General features: G+C 38.5%; 1 protein-coding gene across 3 annotated transcripts; it reads left to right on the forward strand.

Moving 5' to 3' along the window:
* The first annotated feature begins 240 nt into the window (after positions 1-240).
* On the forward strand, positions 241-17,226 carry ano10b (anoctamin 10b). 3 transcript variants are annotated; one of them, XM_017685872.2, is made up of 15 exons: positions 241-359; positions 457-531; positions 1,852-2,057; positions 3,071-3,244; positions 4,171-4,311; positions 5,251-5,370; positions 6,954-7,288; positions 9,033-9,348; positions 10,404-10,459; positions 11,153-11,227; positions 12,028-12,192; positions 12,580-12,771; positions 14,068-14,205; positions 14,702-14,818; positions 16,159-17,226. In XM_017685872.2, exons 3-15 carry the CDS (start codon positions 1,859-1,861, stop codon positions 16,204-16,206), a joined length of 2,076 nt encoding a protein of 691 aa, XP_017541361.1. In that variant the 5' UTR covers positions 241-359; positions 457-531; positions 1,852-1,858; the 3' UTR covers positions 16,207-17,226. The 3 variants fall into 3 exon arrangements, with proteins under 3 accessions (XP_017541361.1, XP_037396184.1, XP_017541360.1); XM_037540287.1 differs by having other exon boundaries at positions 457-527; positions 1,841-2,057; XM_017685871.2 differs by having other exon boundaries at positions 457-527.
* Positions 17,227-17,238: the final 12 nt, after the last annotated feature.

The raw sequence follows: 17,238 nt of genomic DNA on the forward strand, positions 1-17,238 counted from the left end.
TTATAAAATGATCAATTGGGCTAAATTATATTTTAATTGTGTTGTATTTTATTATTATAGATTGTCGTATGTGAATTTGAGTGTCTGCTGTACTACTGTTTATTAGTTCACAGCTGCATAAATAAGCTCCCAGATGTTCCTATTAAAATGGCTTATAAAGAGCTGCTGCTGTGTTTTGCGGCGAAGTGGCAGGCAGTAGGACCCAGCAGGAGTTCTGTGGCCAGGACGCTGTCAGCAGAAAAAAAAATGAAAAAATGAAGCTGGCGCTCCCCACCCTTCAGCCAGGGAGGAGAAAACGCAGTGCATTCCTGCTGTGGGCCCTGCTGCCGTCTGCTTCCGCACGGAGATTGAGGGGAAAAGTGTGTTTATGTGTTTTTTGTGTGTGTGTTACGTGAGCGTAGGTGTGCAGTATTGTGTGTGTGTTTGTGAGGAGCTGATCTCATCCTTTGCTTTCAGAAAACAGTGGAGGAGGAGTAGTGTGGTCATCCAAAACACGAGCAAAACTCCAACAGGCGTGCACAGTCCCAGTAGGTAGAGTGCTGTTTCTCTCTCTTTCTTCTCTCTCTCTCTTTCTCTCTGTGTTATCGTCTTCCTGATTTCTTTTCGCCTTCGCTGAGGGTGATAAATGTGTTCTGTTGTGGGTGGTAAACATCTTCTGTAAACACTCACACAGACCATGCCCACCAACGAAACTCATAAAAGACCAGAAATGTGATACACTCCCACTAACGTGTGTTCTACAGAAGCTCTACTGTTTCTCATTCCTCCCTGATCTCCACGTTCCCTATTAAGTGTTATGTAAACTGATCTGAGAATCTCTCTTCAAACGCAAATGCTGCTCTGGGACAGTCTTGTTTTTCCACCCTTTCTCGCTTTGTAGACACATTTGCTTCTTTACACACACTAGAGGTAACGCTGAGTTTACTTAACCCATTCGTGCATGTACAGGAATTTTCACATCTTCTTTGTCAGAGTGGTTCTTAGAGATTCACTGAGCACAGGACTACTTCCTCATCGTAGTCCTTGGTCTTAAATGGGTTCATTCTAATATATACATCATTCAAAATGAATGCAGTGTACTCACCGGTCACTTCATTAGGTGCATATTCCTTGTGTCTGCACTCACTAAAAGTGGTGGTCCACTTACCATATAGGTTTGTAGTTCTACAATTACAGATTCTGTTTTTCTGCATAATTTGTTATCCCCTAAAACACACACACCCACCCACACCCAACCATATCAGTGCCATTCTGTGCTGAGAATCCATGCTATATATACATATCTACATATAATATGTTTAGTATTTTTGATAAGCATGGCTAATATTCAGTGTTATATAGAACTAAAACCTGGCCTGTCAGTAGTAGCATGTCCTAAATTAGGCTAAATCAATCAATTAGGCTAAATAAATTTATTTTTATGTTGCCAAAAATCCAGAAAGGCTAAGAAAAAACAAACAAATCAGTTGTAGATACAGTTAATAAAAAATACAATAAAGGAATAAGGATTACGGGTGATTTAAAAAAAAGGTTCAGAAAAAGTCAAATAAACTGTATCACATTGTAAAAAATGATTCAGTGTTATAACTTAAGAGTAATTAATCTCATTGCCTTTAACTTTTGAGTTCATTGAACTATAAATAAAAAGTTAACAGAATGAAAAACAGATTATTGCTTTTGTACAATGTAAAACAAAATATTTACATGATTCTATTATTATTGTTTTATTATTTTATCATTTATTATTATAATTTTTTCGAGCACTTTTCATACCAGTAGCAGGTTAAAGTGCTTTACAAAAAAGCCTTAATCTTCTCTTATTTCCTCTTTATTTATGCTGGCCTTCCACAGGGAGACCATGTCGTCTCCAAAGCCACAGGAGGGCATCTGTGGCCTGGCACAGGCGGTGGGGCCTGAGTCTTGGTCTAAGGTTAGCTGCCCCTGCTGCATTTCAGCCCAGGTAGAGCCACTGGTTCTGATCCAGCTGGCTGACAATGTCCAGCCCAACACCAAGCAGTGGCTCATGGCCATGATCTCAGCAAATCAGAAGTCTGGAGGTGAGAAGAATCTACAGCTGCAAAATAATAGGCATAATGTTCAGCTCAGCAATACTGACAGCAAAATCACTAGCAGTACTAATATTATATATAACATTGCATAATATCTGTTTCTTTGTTAACTGGTGCATGTAATAGGTAGATTAAAGTAATATTTTGGTGAAAACTAAATTTATACAATTTTACAGTTACCCTAAAGGTTGTCCACGAGCTGTGGCATGTTTGTAGGTGTAGTGTACGTCTGTTTGTAGGTCTCTGTGTGTTAAGTTATTGTCTTTAATTTTGCACTGGAGCTGCAAAGCTAAGGGAAGTTTAACCTGCTCCAGTTAGCTTTATCAGGGACACTCATGTTCCACCATTGGCATCAGCCAAACTGCATGTCTAATTATCATAGTCTTGCCTCACATGGTGTAGAGTTGTTAAGTAATCTCAAATAGACTTGCATATGTGTTTTCTGACATAGTGTAATCTGAAAAGTTTACAGACAAAATTCAAGCTTCAGGATGGCTGCTGCTACTGTTTTTACCTGTGCAGCCTACTTCCATAGACTCTTTAAACTCTTCCCTATTTGTGCTAGCGTGAGGAAGACATCACACATGTCTGTAAATCATTGGCTAGGAATGTCTGCCAAATGCCATAAATTAAAAGTGTAAAGTAACAGTGTAACAGTGTCACAGTTTAATACAGCGATATCACAAGCTATCACTCTGTACTTAGTTATGTTATGTATAAGTCTATTGTTCATAACCCTGAAATGCCTAATGTCTGGATCATATGCTGTTATTCTTTATCCCCCATAGTGACCATGACCTGGTGGCTGCTTCAGACTTTTATTACATGTTTCTGTAACTTCTGAAAATTAATTTACACTGAAAAAGATGTAACAATTTATATATAGTTATACTTATTACATTATATAATAGCAGTCTCTTGTCAGAGTTACATAATGTAGTTGAATTTTAGATGGTCTATCAGATAGGAAATGGAAGCTAATTGACATTTGTGCTTGTTAGGAGCAGGATTGTTGGCCCACCCTGGTGAGGATGCCTCTTGGGGCCGTATTGTGGTGGCGGCCCCTCGCTGCACCCTACTGAAGGCCACAGAGGACCTGGGTCTCTGCAAGGCTGATAAAGACGGAAACATGATCACTTTCTCCTTTAATGACCTTGACAACTTCAGCAGTGTTGGTGAGGAGGCTTATTTCGTGTTTAACTCACTTGTACGTTGTTGATTTGTATACAGCAGAACATAAGTGAATACTGTAGATGTTTATGTCGCACTGTAGATGTTAATGACGTCCATTGTTGAGCTGGCTTATGTTGCGTTTCTTCAGTTTTCCATTGTTTTGCAAATTTATGATATTAAATTTGCTACTTCCCATGTATGTGATATTGTTTCAGCATTTTTAGAAAAAAATGAAGTAAATAAGTTATTTAACTGGCTTTGATAACAAAGTTACTCTAATAAATATACTTTTCATTGTGGGGTGCAGTGATGGATTTTTAAACCTGGGGATTTTGTTATGCAGCAAAGCTGATAAGACTGAAAGGGGTGGAGCTGCTGCTAACTGTATTCTCTCTGCAGTGCTGTGATGGCCAGAATGGAGATGTTGGCACTGATACAGCAAACAGCCACAATAACTGGGCTTATACCACAACACGTGTTTTAGAATACAAATGATATCCACAGCATGTGGTGTAGATCAGTAAATAGAGAACTTCACTATGGGGTCAGAATGTTGATGGCAAATTCCCAGCTAATGGCTGGTTCCATGAGTTCGATTTAGTCATATAATTCCTAGATGCTCCCAAGGCTATACAAGAGTAGATTTGGATAAAAACATGACAAATAAGCCTTTCTGAGTAATGGTGCTAAGCCTGGTTTGGTCTGTTAACTTTTGTCCTAATGAATGCAGATATATTGAGCCGACAGTTTCTAAATGGGCGTATTATGTTTACTGCATATAATGAGATATCTAGTATATGTATGCATGTGTCTAGGGAAAAAGAACTCATAAATTAGGTTTACAGTATGAGACGTTTCCACTCCAGTAAACCAGCGTCATGTTCTGTTTATATTGTAAAACGTGGCTATTTGTGTGTTCTGTTTGTAGATGACATGCAGAAGTTTCTGACTCTGGCACAGCGACAGTACATAGTTAAATATCAGCTGGAGTCCATGAGAGCCGTGAGGGACCAACGCATCCCTGGAATAGCGGGAGACAAGGGCGTCCTCAAATCCAGACAGAACATCTGTGAGTTACAGTGTGTGTATGTGTGTTACAGCAGAAACAGAGAGCCAAGTGAGGCAAAGTATAGTATGGTCAGTATTGTCAGTATACTCCATATATCTATAGACACTAAGCTGCAAAAACAGCAAATTAATTCATTGCTTTTGTTATGTTATGATGAAAAATCAGACCACCTACCTAAATCCACCTATTCAGCTATATACATGTTATATACATGCTATTCAGGTCATATACATGTCATATACATATATCAGTCTTAAAGGCATAGTGACAGAAGAAGCCTGTTTAATACTAAGGGAAAAGAGGTAGAAATGATCACTGCTTTTGATACATAAATGACATAAGTAGACTTCTAGAGTAAACAAGTTAAATGCAAATAAATGATGGAAAACTGAATTCGCCTTACTGTTTGAATAGTACACTGTAGTATGTTCACTCTTGACTTTTTAAATGAGGCACAGTATAGAGCAGCCAATCAGAGCAGTTCCCTCAAGTATTTACAATTAGTAACAAATAACCTGTCATCAACTTTTCTCTCTCTATTTGTGTTTTTCTTTCTCCTGTCTATGTTCATCGTTAATTACTTTGGCAAAAATATGACTTCATGCCAGTAAATCCTTGCAGAATTGTAGCTTAGAAAAAGAGACAGGGTGTGTGTATATGTAACCGCTGTGAGTGGCCAGCAGGCATCGCTCTCTTCCTCCCTCTCTGTCTCTCTCTTTCTGAATTGCTTAGTCATCCTCTTTGAACCTAACATGCTGATCTCCCTTTCTGAGATTCAACTTAATATGGCTTTTTGAGCATGAACTGTAATTAACAACCATTCAAAAAGCAGCATATTTGTGTGTATTTTGTATGGTCAAGCTCAAACACTTGCACATCTTAATACTTCCCCTCTCTCTCTTTTCTCTCTTTCATTCTCACCTTTTCTCTATGCTGTAGTTCAAAAGCTGCAGAAAGTTAGGGTAATCTTGGATGTTTTCCCCCTACGTGATGAGAAGAAGCTACAAGCTCTTGGACGAGAGTGGTACTCTCAGAAACGCCTGTGGGGACAGCCTTTAGGTACACACTCTCATACACACACAGACAACCACAAGAGGTGAGTTATGTATAAATGCTATACATGCAAAGTCACGCCTTTCAGTGAACACTGCCGTTTTTAATGAACGTGTTTTTAGTTTTGTGAAAGAGGGGTTTAAGTGCCAGTAGAGAATTCAGAGAGAGGACAGCAACAGCACAGCAGCAGTTCACATTCATTATTTGGCCATCCCACAGCTGTGGCATTTTATTTTTGTGGGCCTGTCAGAACTTTGATCATGTTACTGAGTCCTGTTTTGTGAGCAGTGAAGTTGGCTTCATTTGCATATTTTCACTTCTTTATTTAGTAGCTTTTGAATGATGCAAAAACTTTGCTATGCATAAATGATCATTACATAACTTTCATATAGTTTTTGTTGATGTTCATGCTAATATATATGAACTATCATAACTGCTGGGAGAACTTTGCAACTGTCTACAAATTACTTAAGTGATTATAATTGGGGTCTCAATGTGCCTCTGTGGAGCCAGTATAACACAAAATGATGAGCAGTGTTTTTAGAATGGCCTTTGAAATGGCTTCGCTGAACTGATCTCACATTTTTCTCCACTCATGAGTTTTCGTGTCTGGAATACACTCTCATGCTCCACATTTACACACATTTAGTCAACACTTTGGCTCACATATTTAAACCCGCACACACACACAAATTTATATACCCACTGCACGCACACACATGCAAATACTGACAGAAAAACACACCTACACACACAAGGACATACACATTCTCTTCATAACATGAAAAGCAGCCATTAATGGACACCCCTCTTTTTCTGCTTATTCAAATCAGTCTGCATCTGAACACCCACTTCAGTTTAACGCCACTGGGCCAGTTTATGACACATTATGAATACTTTATGGAATTGTTAAATGAAAAACTTTATAGGATCATTTGATTGCAGCAAGAGTTCTCAGCATTTCAGGGTCACATGCTGTTGAATTAGATTGGATTGTCCTGCATTATACCAGTGTACTTTGACTTTGTATTTTTTACTGCCTGTCCTTCTCGCAGTTAGCTTCACTTCATATTTATATCAAATTGATATCATGCCTTCATTGTAGACTTGAATCAGTCAGATGAAATCCTCTTTTTACCCTTAGAAGTCTAGAGATATTCTTGTCATTTTGCCTAAAATTCAGTTACATTACACAATTATTTATATGTAATTATATAATTACATAATTAGTGACATTTTTAGTAATGAATATAATTACCTAATGAATTATAGTTATACATTAACAGATAAATAGTGAAATAAGGTGAATTAGCTAATTTTAGCTGTCAGGGTGTGGGGTGACTTCCATTGTGAGCTACAAGAGAGCTATAAACAAAATGTAAGGAGAGACATATAAACCTTTGCAGGAGGGCCTGGGATGCTCTCTTGCTGTCTTTTTAATTACCTATGCAAAAGATGACTGCTGCTTCTACTTTTTAAATCTGTGCAACATAGATTTGTCCACTTTTAAAACGGGTATCGGACCATGTCAGGACCACATAAGCCAGTTTGTGTGATTGCTTAGGTCTCTCTCTTTCTCTCCTCCTCAGACTCCATTCATACTTACTTCGGCGGCTCCGTCGCATTTTACTTCAGCTTCTTAGACTTCTACACGTGGGCTTTAGTTCCTCCTGCAGTTCTTGGCCTCTTCGTCACTTTCTTCCTCCCCAAATGGGGGTCTACTGATGGGAATAAAGGTGACCCCTTTGTTCCTGAGGCTATACCTCAATCTCCAGAAGCGGACAGTGACCAGCCGGTCAGTGGCCTGATGGTGCAGGCTATTTTCAGCATGATCTGGTCCACCGTGTTCATGGAGCTGTGGAAGCGACGCAGTGCAGCTCTCTCATACCGCTGGGGGTCCATTACACTGACTGAACGTTTCCAGGTAGATGTGGGCAATAAGATGATATGATTATCTGATGATATTACTCCCCCCACCCTTAAAGGTTTGCTGGAGATTGTGGGAGAAATCGAGTTGGTTGAATTTTACCATTAATATATGTATTAATGGACTAATTCCATAGTTACACAGGAGACACTTCTGAGAAGACATGGACCATTACCGGCCGAATGTTATTATGGTAAAGACGAATAGGCAAGAAATCTGTTTGGATTTAAAATATTCACAAGTGGAAAAAAAGAAAAAGTTGTGAAAGAGGATAATCCATTCTATCATACATCACATATTTTCTGCTCCCAGCAAAGCTTTCTGAAAAAGAATACCCCTCCCCCAAACACAACGCAGCAGCAGTTCATGGTCATTTGCTTGATCAGTCAATATTATCTATTTCTCTGACCCAACCAAATTACATCTGCAACATTTTCTAGAAGATATCTGAAATAGGAAATTATTTGTCCTGCTTGTCCATGTCACCACAAAATACAGAAGTAACTTTTGATCTTGTTTATTACTGCATACATTTTTTTTAGAAAAATGTAATGAACTATTTAGGGCTGGATAACATTAACTAACATTACCAGAACATTATGTAATATAGCCTGATGAATCACGTAGAGGGCTGAAAGGATAGTAACATTGTTGTAGTTCTTTTAAACAAATAAACAAAAAGCTACTTCTAAAGTAACTGTTTTTATTTTAGACGCTGCTCTGTATATTAACAAGACTGGCTGTCATGTTTGTCATTGTATTATGAAATTTAAAAACCTCATGAAATTATTGATCCCAGGGCAGCATTTACTCTCAGAGCACCTGTTCACACCTTGCATCAACATGTGTTTTTGGTGATTGGATCATGTTCAGATTACACTTGACCCTAATTAAAGCCTGGCATAAACACCTACAGGCCGTATTGTGAACGGATCATATCAACCCCTTCAGATCCACATTCGGAGGTGGTCGGAGACATCTTGACCACATTTAACACATTTAAACACAGCGTGCTTTTGTTATCTGTGCAGTTACGTGAGGTGAATTCTGCTGAGTGCTGGCTAGGGCGGTGAGTGTATAATTAAGCTCCCCAAACCAAGAGCCCTCTTCCACTCTGAGCTGATGAAAGTGTCTAAACCAAGCTTGTCGATTGTATCATAAAATGGAAAAAAGTAAACAAAAGTAAGGTGTACCATTTTTTACACAGGAGTAAAATCAGATCACATCTGGTCACAGTGGTGGAGTCATTTTAATGAAAAGTTTAAAAGGAATCCAGCCAAAGTGCATCCAGATAACGATCTGAACACAAAACATGTGAATGCAAGGTGTAAATAGGCTCCAAATGACATTAAGAATGTTGTAAAAAGCATTGAATTGAATTTATAGACACTTGCAGATACAATGATGCTGCTACTAGTCTTTCTTAGTTTTTTTAAAGGCTCTCAAGTCTTTGACAGTTAAGAAGTCTCTGCATAGTTATTATAATTTAAGTCTGTTGTATAAAACAATGATTACTTGTTGACTTGTCAAAATAATAAATGACTGATGTATTAGTGACTGCCTTAATTATGCGTTAAGATCGTGACCATACTAAGAGCATAACTGGTCCTGCTTAATTGGATGCCGTGCTGTATAATGTGTTAATAACATACATTGTGATTGTAGTGTTTGATAGTTATTGTGTACTGTGAACATGTCTTGTCATTAATATCATCACCATATTCCCCATTTCCATATTCAGGAGCCACGACCAGGTTTCCAGGGTGATCTAGGGATCAACCCTGTGACAGGCCGGTTGGAGCCCCTCTTTCCGGACTGGAAGAGGCAAGTGAGGGTGGGGCTGGTGTCGCTGCCAGTTGTACTGCTGTTCCTGGGCCTGGTAGTGCTCGGCATGCTGGGATTTTACTACTGTGAGGCAGTGATGAGCAGCTTCCATAAGGCCTCTGGCTCAATCATCACAGCGATACTGTCGTATCTGCCTTCCATTATTCACATCGTCTACACCAACATGCTGGGGAACATCTACAGGAATGTAGCACAGCGACTAACAGATTGGGGTGAGAGAGAGAGAAAGATCCTGTTGTTCACTCATTGCAGGCAAAATCTGACTTGCAGTTGCAATACTCTAGACAGTTCACTAAAAGGACTCGGTCTCAAAGTGCACTTTATAGTGCCAATCAATTTAGTTCAATACTACCTAGTATCTCTTTCTGTGTTGAATACCAAGTGTTGATATCTAATTAGTCGTCTTAATATCTGTGAGCCAATAAGCATGCTTGTTCCAAAATCTAGACTGCTTTTTTTAGCTGTTTAGGCTACAAGCACGTTATTAATGCCAGTGCATTCTGATTAAGTGGAATCGTTTTATTTGATTGTAAGAGGGAGTAAGGGAACAACAGAGAGAAAGGAAGAGACAAATTAATTCCCTAATAGGCCTTAATTTTTGTTATTTTGACAATGCATTGTTAATACTGTAATTATATATAGCCATACAAGCCATGTAGCTGTGCCTCTGTGATAGACAGACAGACAGACAGACAGATCGATCGAGGAGTCGAGAAGCAGAATTCCAAAACAGAGCAAAGGAGTAAGGCAGAAATCAAGGTCCTAAACGTATTACAGGTTATACACGAAAGGGAGATAACAAACATGTGGTAAAGGCTCGGTTTGTACAACAAGGTGACGATACTTCACAAAGTGTGGTTACAAAACAGGATGATTATATACAAGGAGAAGTGTGCATTATTACAAGAAATACAGCATTGAGTGGATCAGGTAGAGTCTGGAGTCATGTGATGAAGTGAGGGATTCTGGGGGCTGTAGTCTGAGACAGCTGCGTTGGCTGGAGTAAGGTGTGACAGATATATGGTAAAGCTCATTGATACCAGTAATGCTCATTGAATAGAGTGATCTGAACTGATAGACAGATAGAGACAGTAGAGGGTTTGGGTTCGATAAAAACTAGAGACTTGATTTGCTGTTGATTGGATAATTAGAGAGTCAGTGGCCAGTACTTTAGGCTGACAGCAGGGATAGTATGGCCAGAAGCGCCCCAGGAAAACAGAATGTTTTGTGTTTCTCATCTACATCCTCTCTTTCCCTCATTTCTCAGAGAACCATAGAGAGGAATCATCCTACCAGAATCATCACACCCTTAAAGTTCTAGTGGTGAGTTCTGTTGCCCACATTCATTTGTTTTGTCCTCTGTCTTTTCTGTTCTTCTATCCTTTCTGTGCTCCTCTCAGAATTCGCTCTTACTCTCTTGCGGTTCTCAGTGTCAAATAATTTTCTTTTTAGACAGACCAGATTGTTTCTGTGGTTATAAATAAAGACAAAATAATAAAGGAGATCATAGCATAAATGATTTTCTGTGGTAATTAATCATCAGCTAAAACCTCATAATTGCTACAGGTCATACTTTTAAAGTGACCTCCTCAGTCAGTAGTGCAGTATCATTGAAAATGAACAAATAAGAATAAGTGAACTAACTTTTCTTCTTCCTAACGTCCTGTTGAACATTTTCACCCCTACAAAATATATGGCACATTTGGATAATATTCCAGATAGAAAGAGAGGATTTGCAAGTGAAAGGCCTCTAAGCTATTTCAGCTACTGAGATGCTTCCCCTTATCTTGTCTGTGATCCTGTGATGTGTTTCTTCTCTCTCGCGCTCTCTCTCTTTCTCTCTCTCTCAGGTCTGTTAAGTGTAGTATATATAACCACAGCAGGTGTTATGCTCTTAAAGCATCAGGTGTACTTGTAATGCTGAAAAGTGCAAATCCCAAAGCAGCGTTAAGCATATGTTGAGCCATTTACAGAGCAAAATGAATTCATTTCTCTTTTTCTTTTTCTCCCCTGTAGTTCACCTTTTTCAATAACTTTGCTGTGCTGTTCCACATCGCCTTCTTCAAACAGGACCTGAACCTCCTACGCAAGGTAAGATGAGCCAAGTGCTTTGCATGCATATGACACATTTCCCTATGTGCATAACATTAACCCTTTAAAGCAATGGTTTGAATGGTTTGCACAGTATTATGTATAACAGGCACAATGTTGTCTTTTTCCAGAGAGCAAAGGGCTTTTTTATCAATAACGTTTTATCAATAATGTTTTATAGTGCATATTATAGTTCAACCTAAAAGTGCATTTTGAATGTTTGCCACAGTTGTAGTCATTAAACATAGATTTTGCTAATGTTTCATGTCCAGCATTGTGAATGTATTTATCATTCGTCAGTTTAATATTCATATATAATAGTTATTATTTGATAGCAAGCAAAATGGTTGAAGTGCAGTACTAGACCACTGCTTCATAATGACAGAACTTAATGATTATTGATATTACTCATTTATATAATCTATATACACGCATAATGAAATCCATGATTAGGGGTGTATACAGTTTCTTTCACCTCACAACAGTTGGTCCCAGTTCTGTAGGGCATGACTGTGTACATCATGAGATCTCAAATTTGACCTGGATTTGATTTGATTATTTTGGTGCAATTCAGAATCAATTATAAACATACTGAATTACTGAAAATTGATTGCTTATAACATTCAAAGTCAGTGCACTTGACTCTCCGCCTGGCGCATCGCAATTCACTGATGCTGTGAGAGTTTCAGCACTGCATTTTGTAATATTGTGTTTGTAATAAGATGTTAAAATTTGAAATCCCAATATTATTGATTTGTATATTCTATGCATATTTCTTTATTATGCCCCCTCATACACAGAGGCTGTCGTCGCTGCTGATTCTCTCTCAGGCAGTAAATCAGTTCACAGAAGTTTTCGTGCCATATATTGTGGATCGTTTCTACGGCTCAGCAGAGAAGGAGCTGAAGGAGGATGACCCAGAGGCTGATCATCTCCAGGCCGAGGGCAGCCTGCCCCCATTTCCTGTGAGCTCGTCACGTACACTGAGACCAGCCATGATTAGGGGTGTAGATCTCTTACCTCTGACGATGATTAGATACAGTTCTTTAGGGCATGACTGTACATCATGAAATCTCAAATTTAACCATGATTTGATGGGATTATTTTGGTACAACTCAGAATTATTAAAAAATATACTGAATTGCTTATAATTAATTGCTTATAATATTCCAAAATTCATGCTCGTGATTCTCCACCTGGTCCATCACAATTCACTAAAGCTGTGAGAGTGTCAGCACTGGATTTTGTAATATTGTAATTGTACTAAGATGTTTAAATTGGTCTCTGCCATTCTTTCCTTTATTTATTTTTCTTTGACCTCTGTCAATCTGTGTGTATGTGTGTATATTCAGGGTCTGTTTGCCGAGTATATCGAGCTGTTGGTGCAGTTTGGTTACCTGAGTTTGTTCTCATGTGTGTATCCGCTCACTGCTGTGCTGCTGCTTCTGAATAACATCACTGAGATCCGTGGAGATGCCTATAAAATCTGCCGCCTGTTCAGAAAGCCCTTCTCACCTCCTGAGAGTGGTATGGGGGTGTGGCAGGTGAGATGGGAAGGGGCCATATGTGTTCTTATATAACTTACAAGGTTGGACACTAGAAAAATCTACCCATGGATCCAGCAAAGGCTGCATACGTGTGAATACTTGATGACTCACCCTTTGTTCACATTAGCAGACAATAGAGCAATAGACAGGTAGTCATTTCTAAGTACATAGGTGAATTATAGCTGCGGGTTAGCAACAAGTGACAAGCAAAACAGTAACAGCATGACAAGCTAGTGAGATTTTTAAATGTGGTAAAGCCACAGTCTAAAAGATTGGCTCTTACAAATTCTAAGGACCCAATCGCAGAGACAATGGTCTGAGGTCCCCATCTCTGTTCTCTGAACTTTTTTGCTCCTACTGGAATTTTTTTTACATTTTCTTGTCAGTAGCTGGCCAGTGTACACTCCTACAAGTGACAACAAGGGCAGCCTCAAACAAGCCCTCAGTGGTTGCCAGTTAAAGTGTGCCACCAGAGGTGAGCTGCTGAGGCACAAGAGGGTCGTTTGAGAGAATCACTCCATTTACTTCTCAGAATTAAATGCACCCATCAGCCGATTTAGATTCCCATCAGGGCCCTGTTGTCTTCTAGAGGGAATAGACTTACTGTCTTTTGATCCACAGGCCTATCATTCACTTTTTAGCTTCACAATAAAGCTTAATGCTTTCCTATGTCCGTAAATAAAGCTATGAGAAAGACTGTATCGTAATGTTTGGCGTAGAAGCTCATTATAATACAATAATAGTAATAATAATAATAATACTTACTGCAAGGAGTAACTGATTTCGTTAAAATATGTTTGATGTCATGTTTTAAGCATGAAAAATTTTAATAATATACTGTGGTGCTGAATGGCAGATAATATTTTGTTAGCTTAAAACTCTGGTTGTTTACACCCCACACTGGGGATTTACATCATTATGGTGCCTGCACAGTGTCACACGTTACTGCTGTCCACTGTGCGAGAAGCCGGTCAGAAAGTGACACAACTAACTTCACCTGGTCCCTGCTGGAAACAGTTTCTATATGTTGTCAGTGGAACTCACCCACAAGTGACAAACATTACCAAAACAGGCGACATTAGCGACTTGTCATTTCCTGATGTGAACATATGGTTAATCTGTCTTTATATAGACTGTATAAAAATAATTAGGTCTATTGGTTGAATGATTTTAGTTTTGTTGGTTAGGCTAGTTAATCTTGATTGTGTGGCTCTGCATAAGTTCAGGACAGCTGTGTAGTCCTTCCACAGTTAAATCCAGCTGTAGCTAAGTGTGTGTATGTAAATTTTGCAGGCAGCTTTTGAGGTGTTGGGGTTTGTATCTGTTGTGTCAAACTGCTGGTTGCTGCTCCTGGCCCCTCGAGTTCAAGCCCTTACTGATGATGCTGGGCTCAGTCCAGCTACTGTGGTCATCTGCGCTGTTATGGTGGAGGTTAGAGCTCTCACGTGCATGCACACTCAAATTCACATATGCACACAACCATACACACATACACGGCACCCACAAGCAGCACCAGTGAAGTCATTACAGTCTATCATTGTTGTTTGCCAAAGGAGTTGAAAACTGTGACATTGTCCAAACACCTACATGACTTGGCAGGTCTACTGAGTTACACATAATGTGTGTATATATATATTATATATGTATATATATAATATATTCCGTGTGTATATATATATATATTCCATAATAGAGCATTTACAGCACCTACAATCCTTCATTATTCATTAACCACCAGAGAATTCAGATTAGAAAAATGCATTTCATTCAGTGAGGATTAAGATTATTAGTTGAAGTCATGCTATGCCATTAATAATGAGTAAAAAAGAGTGGGGATGAGTTAATTAATGTTGACGGCAGTAATGTTGATTGTTAATGTTAATGCCATGCCAGTGTTTTAACTTGTAAATGTGTTTGGCTTTCTCAGCATGTTCTGATCCTTCTGAAACTCATTTTGGCCTTTATGATTCCTGATGAACCGGACTGGGTCAGAATAAAGAGGGAACAGATTGAATATTGCTCCATGAAAGCTGTCAGCCAAAAGGTAAGCATTACCATGCTAATAATAACGTGTAGTGCTCATGTCACCAGTTTATATCTTCTATGAGTCTTTTCTATGGCTGATTAAGCTTTAGTTGAATGTCCTCTAAAGCCATCGTGTACGAACAAAGCCTGATATTCTCAGACTGTATGAAAATGCTCAGTCCATGCTACATGAAACGCAGCCTATACCAACAGCTCTGTCTACACACAATAATCAAACAAGAGAAAAAAGTTAAAAATAATACTGTGCACTGAAGCTAAAAACAGGTGATAATGTACATAAGTAGGCCAGCGCGGTGTCTCTACAGGCTGTTTTAGACAATTTAAAAATCAATGTTTTAACATTTATACCTCACAGCTTCTATTAGTCAAAACGAGTAAAGTCAGCATATATGTCTCAGGTTTGCTAGCCTCTTTGTCTCCACCCACGTTGAAGAAGTGGTTGTGGTTGTGTTTGTGCGTGTTTAAAAATGACAACAGTGTCAGCAACACTTGTCTGTGTGAGCACAACTTCATTCACTACCAAGCTTAGTTGTATGTTCATTAGAATGACAGTGTACACTTGACTTAAGTCACACAGTATCCGGTGGCATCAAATTCTGTCGGTGTGTTTTTATAAGGACGAACACAAGTAAATGAGCACAATTTCCCTGCTATCTTTCAGTACTGTCTACTTGACAATTATAAATGCTATAGGATTATTAGGTTCATTAGGTAGATTCAAGGTTAAGGTGTGTGTTATGACTAGAATTAGGGAAGGGTCAGCTGAGTTAATGGTTGGTTGGTCCATCTACAGACGATCTACAGTTAACAGTAAATAAAGTATTGCTAGAATGCCAACTTTTTCCCAGGACTGCTTGTTGGTGGCCTCCTGAAACTATTCATAGTCATGTACCAACACACTTAAAACTAAAACTTGTGTTTTAGAAAAGAATGTGTCCTGTTTATATGGATGCCTGGTTTTATGACTAATCGGACTGTATGTGAATAAATGTTCTCTTTTACAGTTTTATGCTTTTGTAGGGCTTTAAATTATTAATTTGTATAGGTTAAGTGAAATTTAGTTTAAAATATTTTTAAAATAAATATTTTAAGATAATATAAGTGTGAAATCCCTGCTACAAAAAAAATGCATTTACGTAAATTTATTCCGTTTCCATTCATTTCAGTTAGATTCATGATGGATTATGCATGATGTATTTCGTTCAAGTTTCAACATTAATTACATTTTATAATGGATTTAAAGCTTAACATTTATAAAGTGTACAGTATGTTTTTGTTAGAAGCTATTTGTTAGAAGCTGCAACGATGACTAAAAGTCAATCTGCATTTTTCTTCTAGAAAGTGGAAAAAACCAGTGTCTCTGAGCTTTGTCCCGCGAAATCCTGATTCCAGTTGTATGGAGAATGAGAATACAAACACAGAGGTGGTCGTGTTACTTGCCTGCGAAGCCATCGCATTCAACCACAGTTTACTTAGCTTGCTGTTGCACCACAAGGTGCAGCGTTTCAAAGGGTAGTGCCAATGGCCATAAGGCAGTATGGATCAACCTAAGAAATTGGACTCGATGTCTCCCTCTGGAGGATTACTGTGGTATAAGATTTACGAGATCAGGGGATCTTATTATTTATATTTAAGAAACTGAGCAAATACACTTCCTGACCACTTTATTAGGAACTCCTCTTTTGTAGCTCCACCTTGCAAAAAATCAACAAAAGATCATCAGTCCTGTGGTTAGAAACTAATGATGGTAGGTGGAGCTCATGAAGTGGTTGTTCAGTGAGTGGAAGATGTACAAGGTAAGGGTGTCTAATAGAGTGAGTTGGGAAGTGTAAACTAAGCTGGATACATGAGTTGGTGAGCTAAAAATACAGTGCAATTAAGGAAACCTGTGCTTACCATACTGCAGCATTTGCTTATATGAAGTTAGCTCATTAATGCATAAATCTTTGCATACGTCCACATCTTTGTTCAGCTGTGGTATTTTAACTTTCTTTTTCATTTTAAACCAAACTTGACTTTTATGAGGAAATGGTACATATGTAATAGGTAATTACACTGAACAATGAAGGCTTTTACCACCCAAGGGAAGACAAATTGCATCACTTATATGCTGTGCATTTATCAAGTATGACGAGTGTTTATATTCAACATTTCAAGATTTTATTGTACTGTATCTTCTAGCAACCAAAAAGTTTTGCTAACAGTAGTATCTGCCTTACGAAGCCTCAGTTAACATTATGCAGTTGTCTAGCATGTGTGATTCGTTGCCTTCACTAAATTATACATGCAATGCTGAAGGGTGCTTTAGAGTGCAGCTATTATAAGAAATGAAATCACACCAGGGTTGCAATGAGTCACTGTGCTATACAGCATTGTACTGATGATAAATAAAACCAAACACTTTTACAGCTTGGTTCG

Source organism: Pygocentrus nattereri, chromosome 8 (assembly GCF_015220715.1).
Source record: "Pygocentrus nattereri isolate fPygNat1 chromosome 8, fPygNat1.pri, whole genome shotgun sequence".
In the NCBI taxonomy this organism is placed as follows: Eukaryota; Metazoa; Chordata; class Actinopteri; order Characiformes; family Serrasalmidae; genus Pygocentrus; species Pygocentrus nattereri.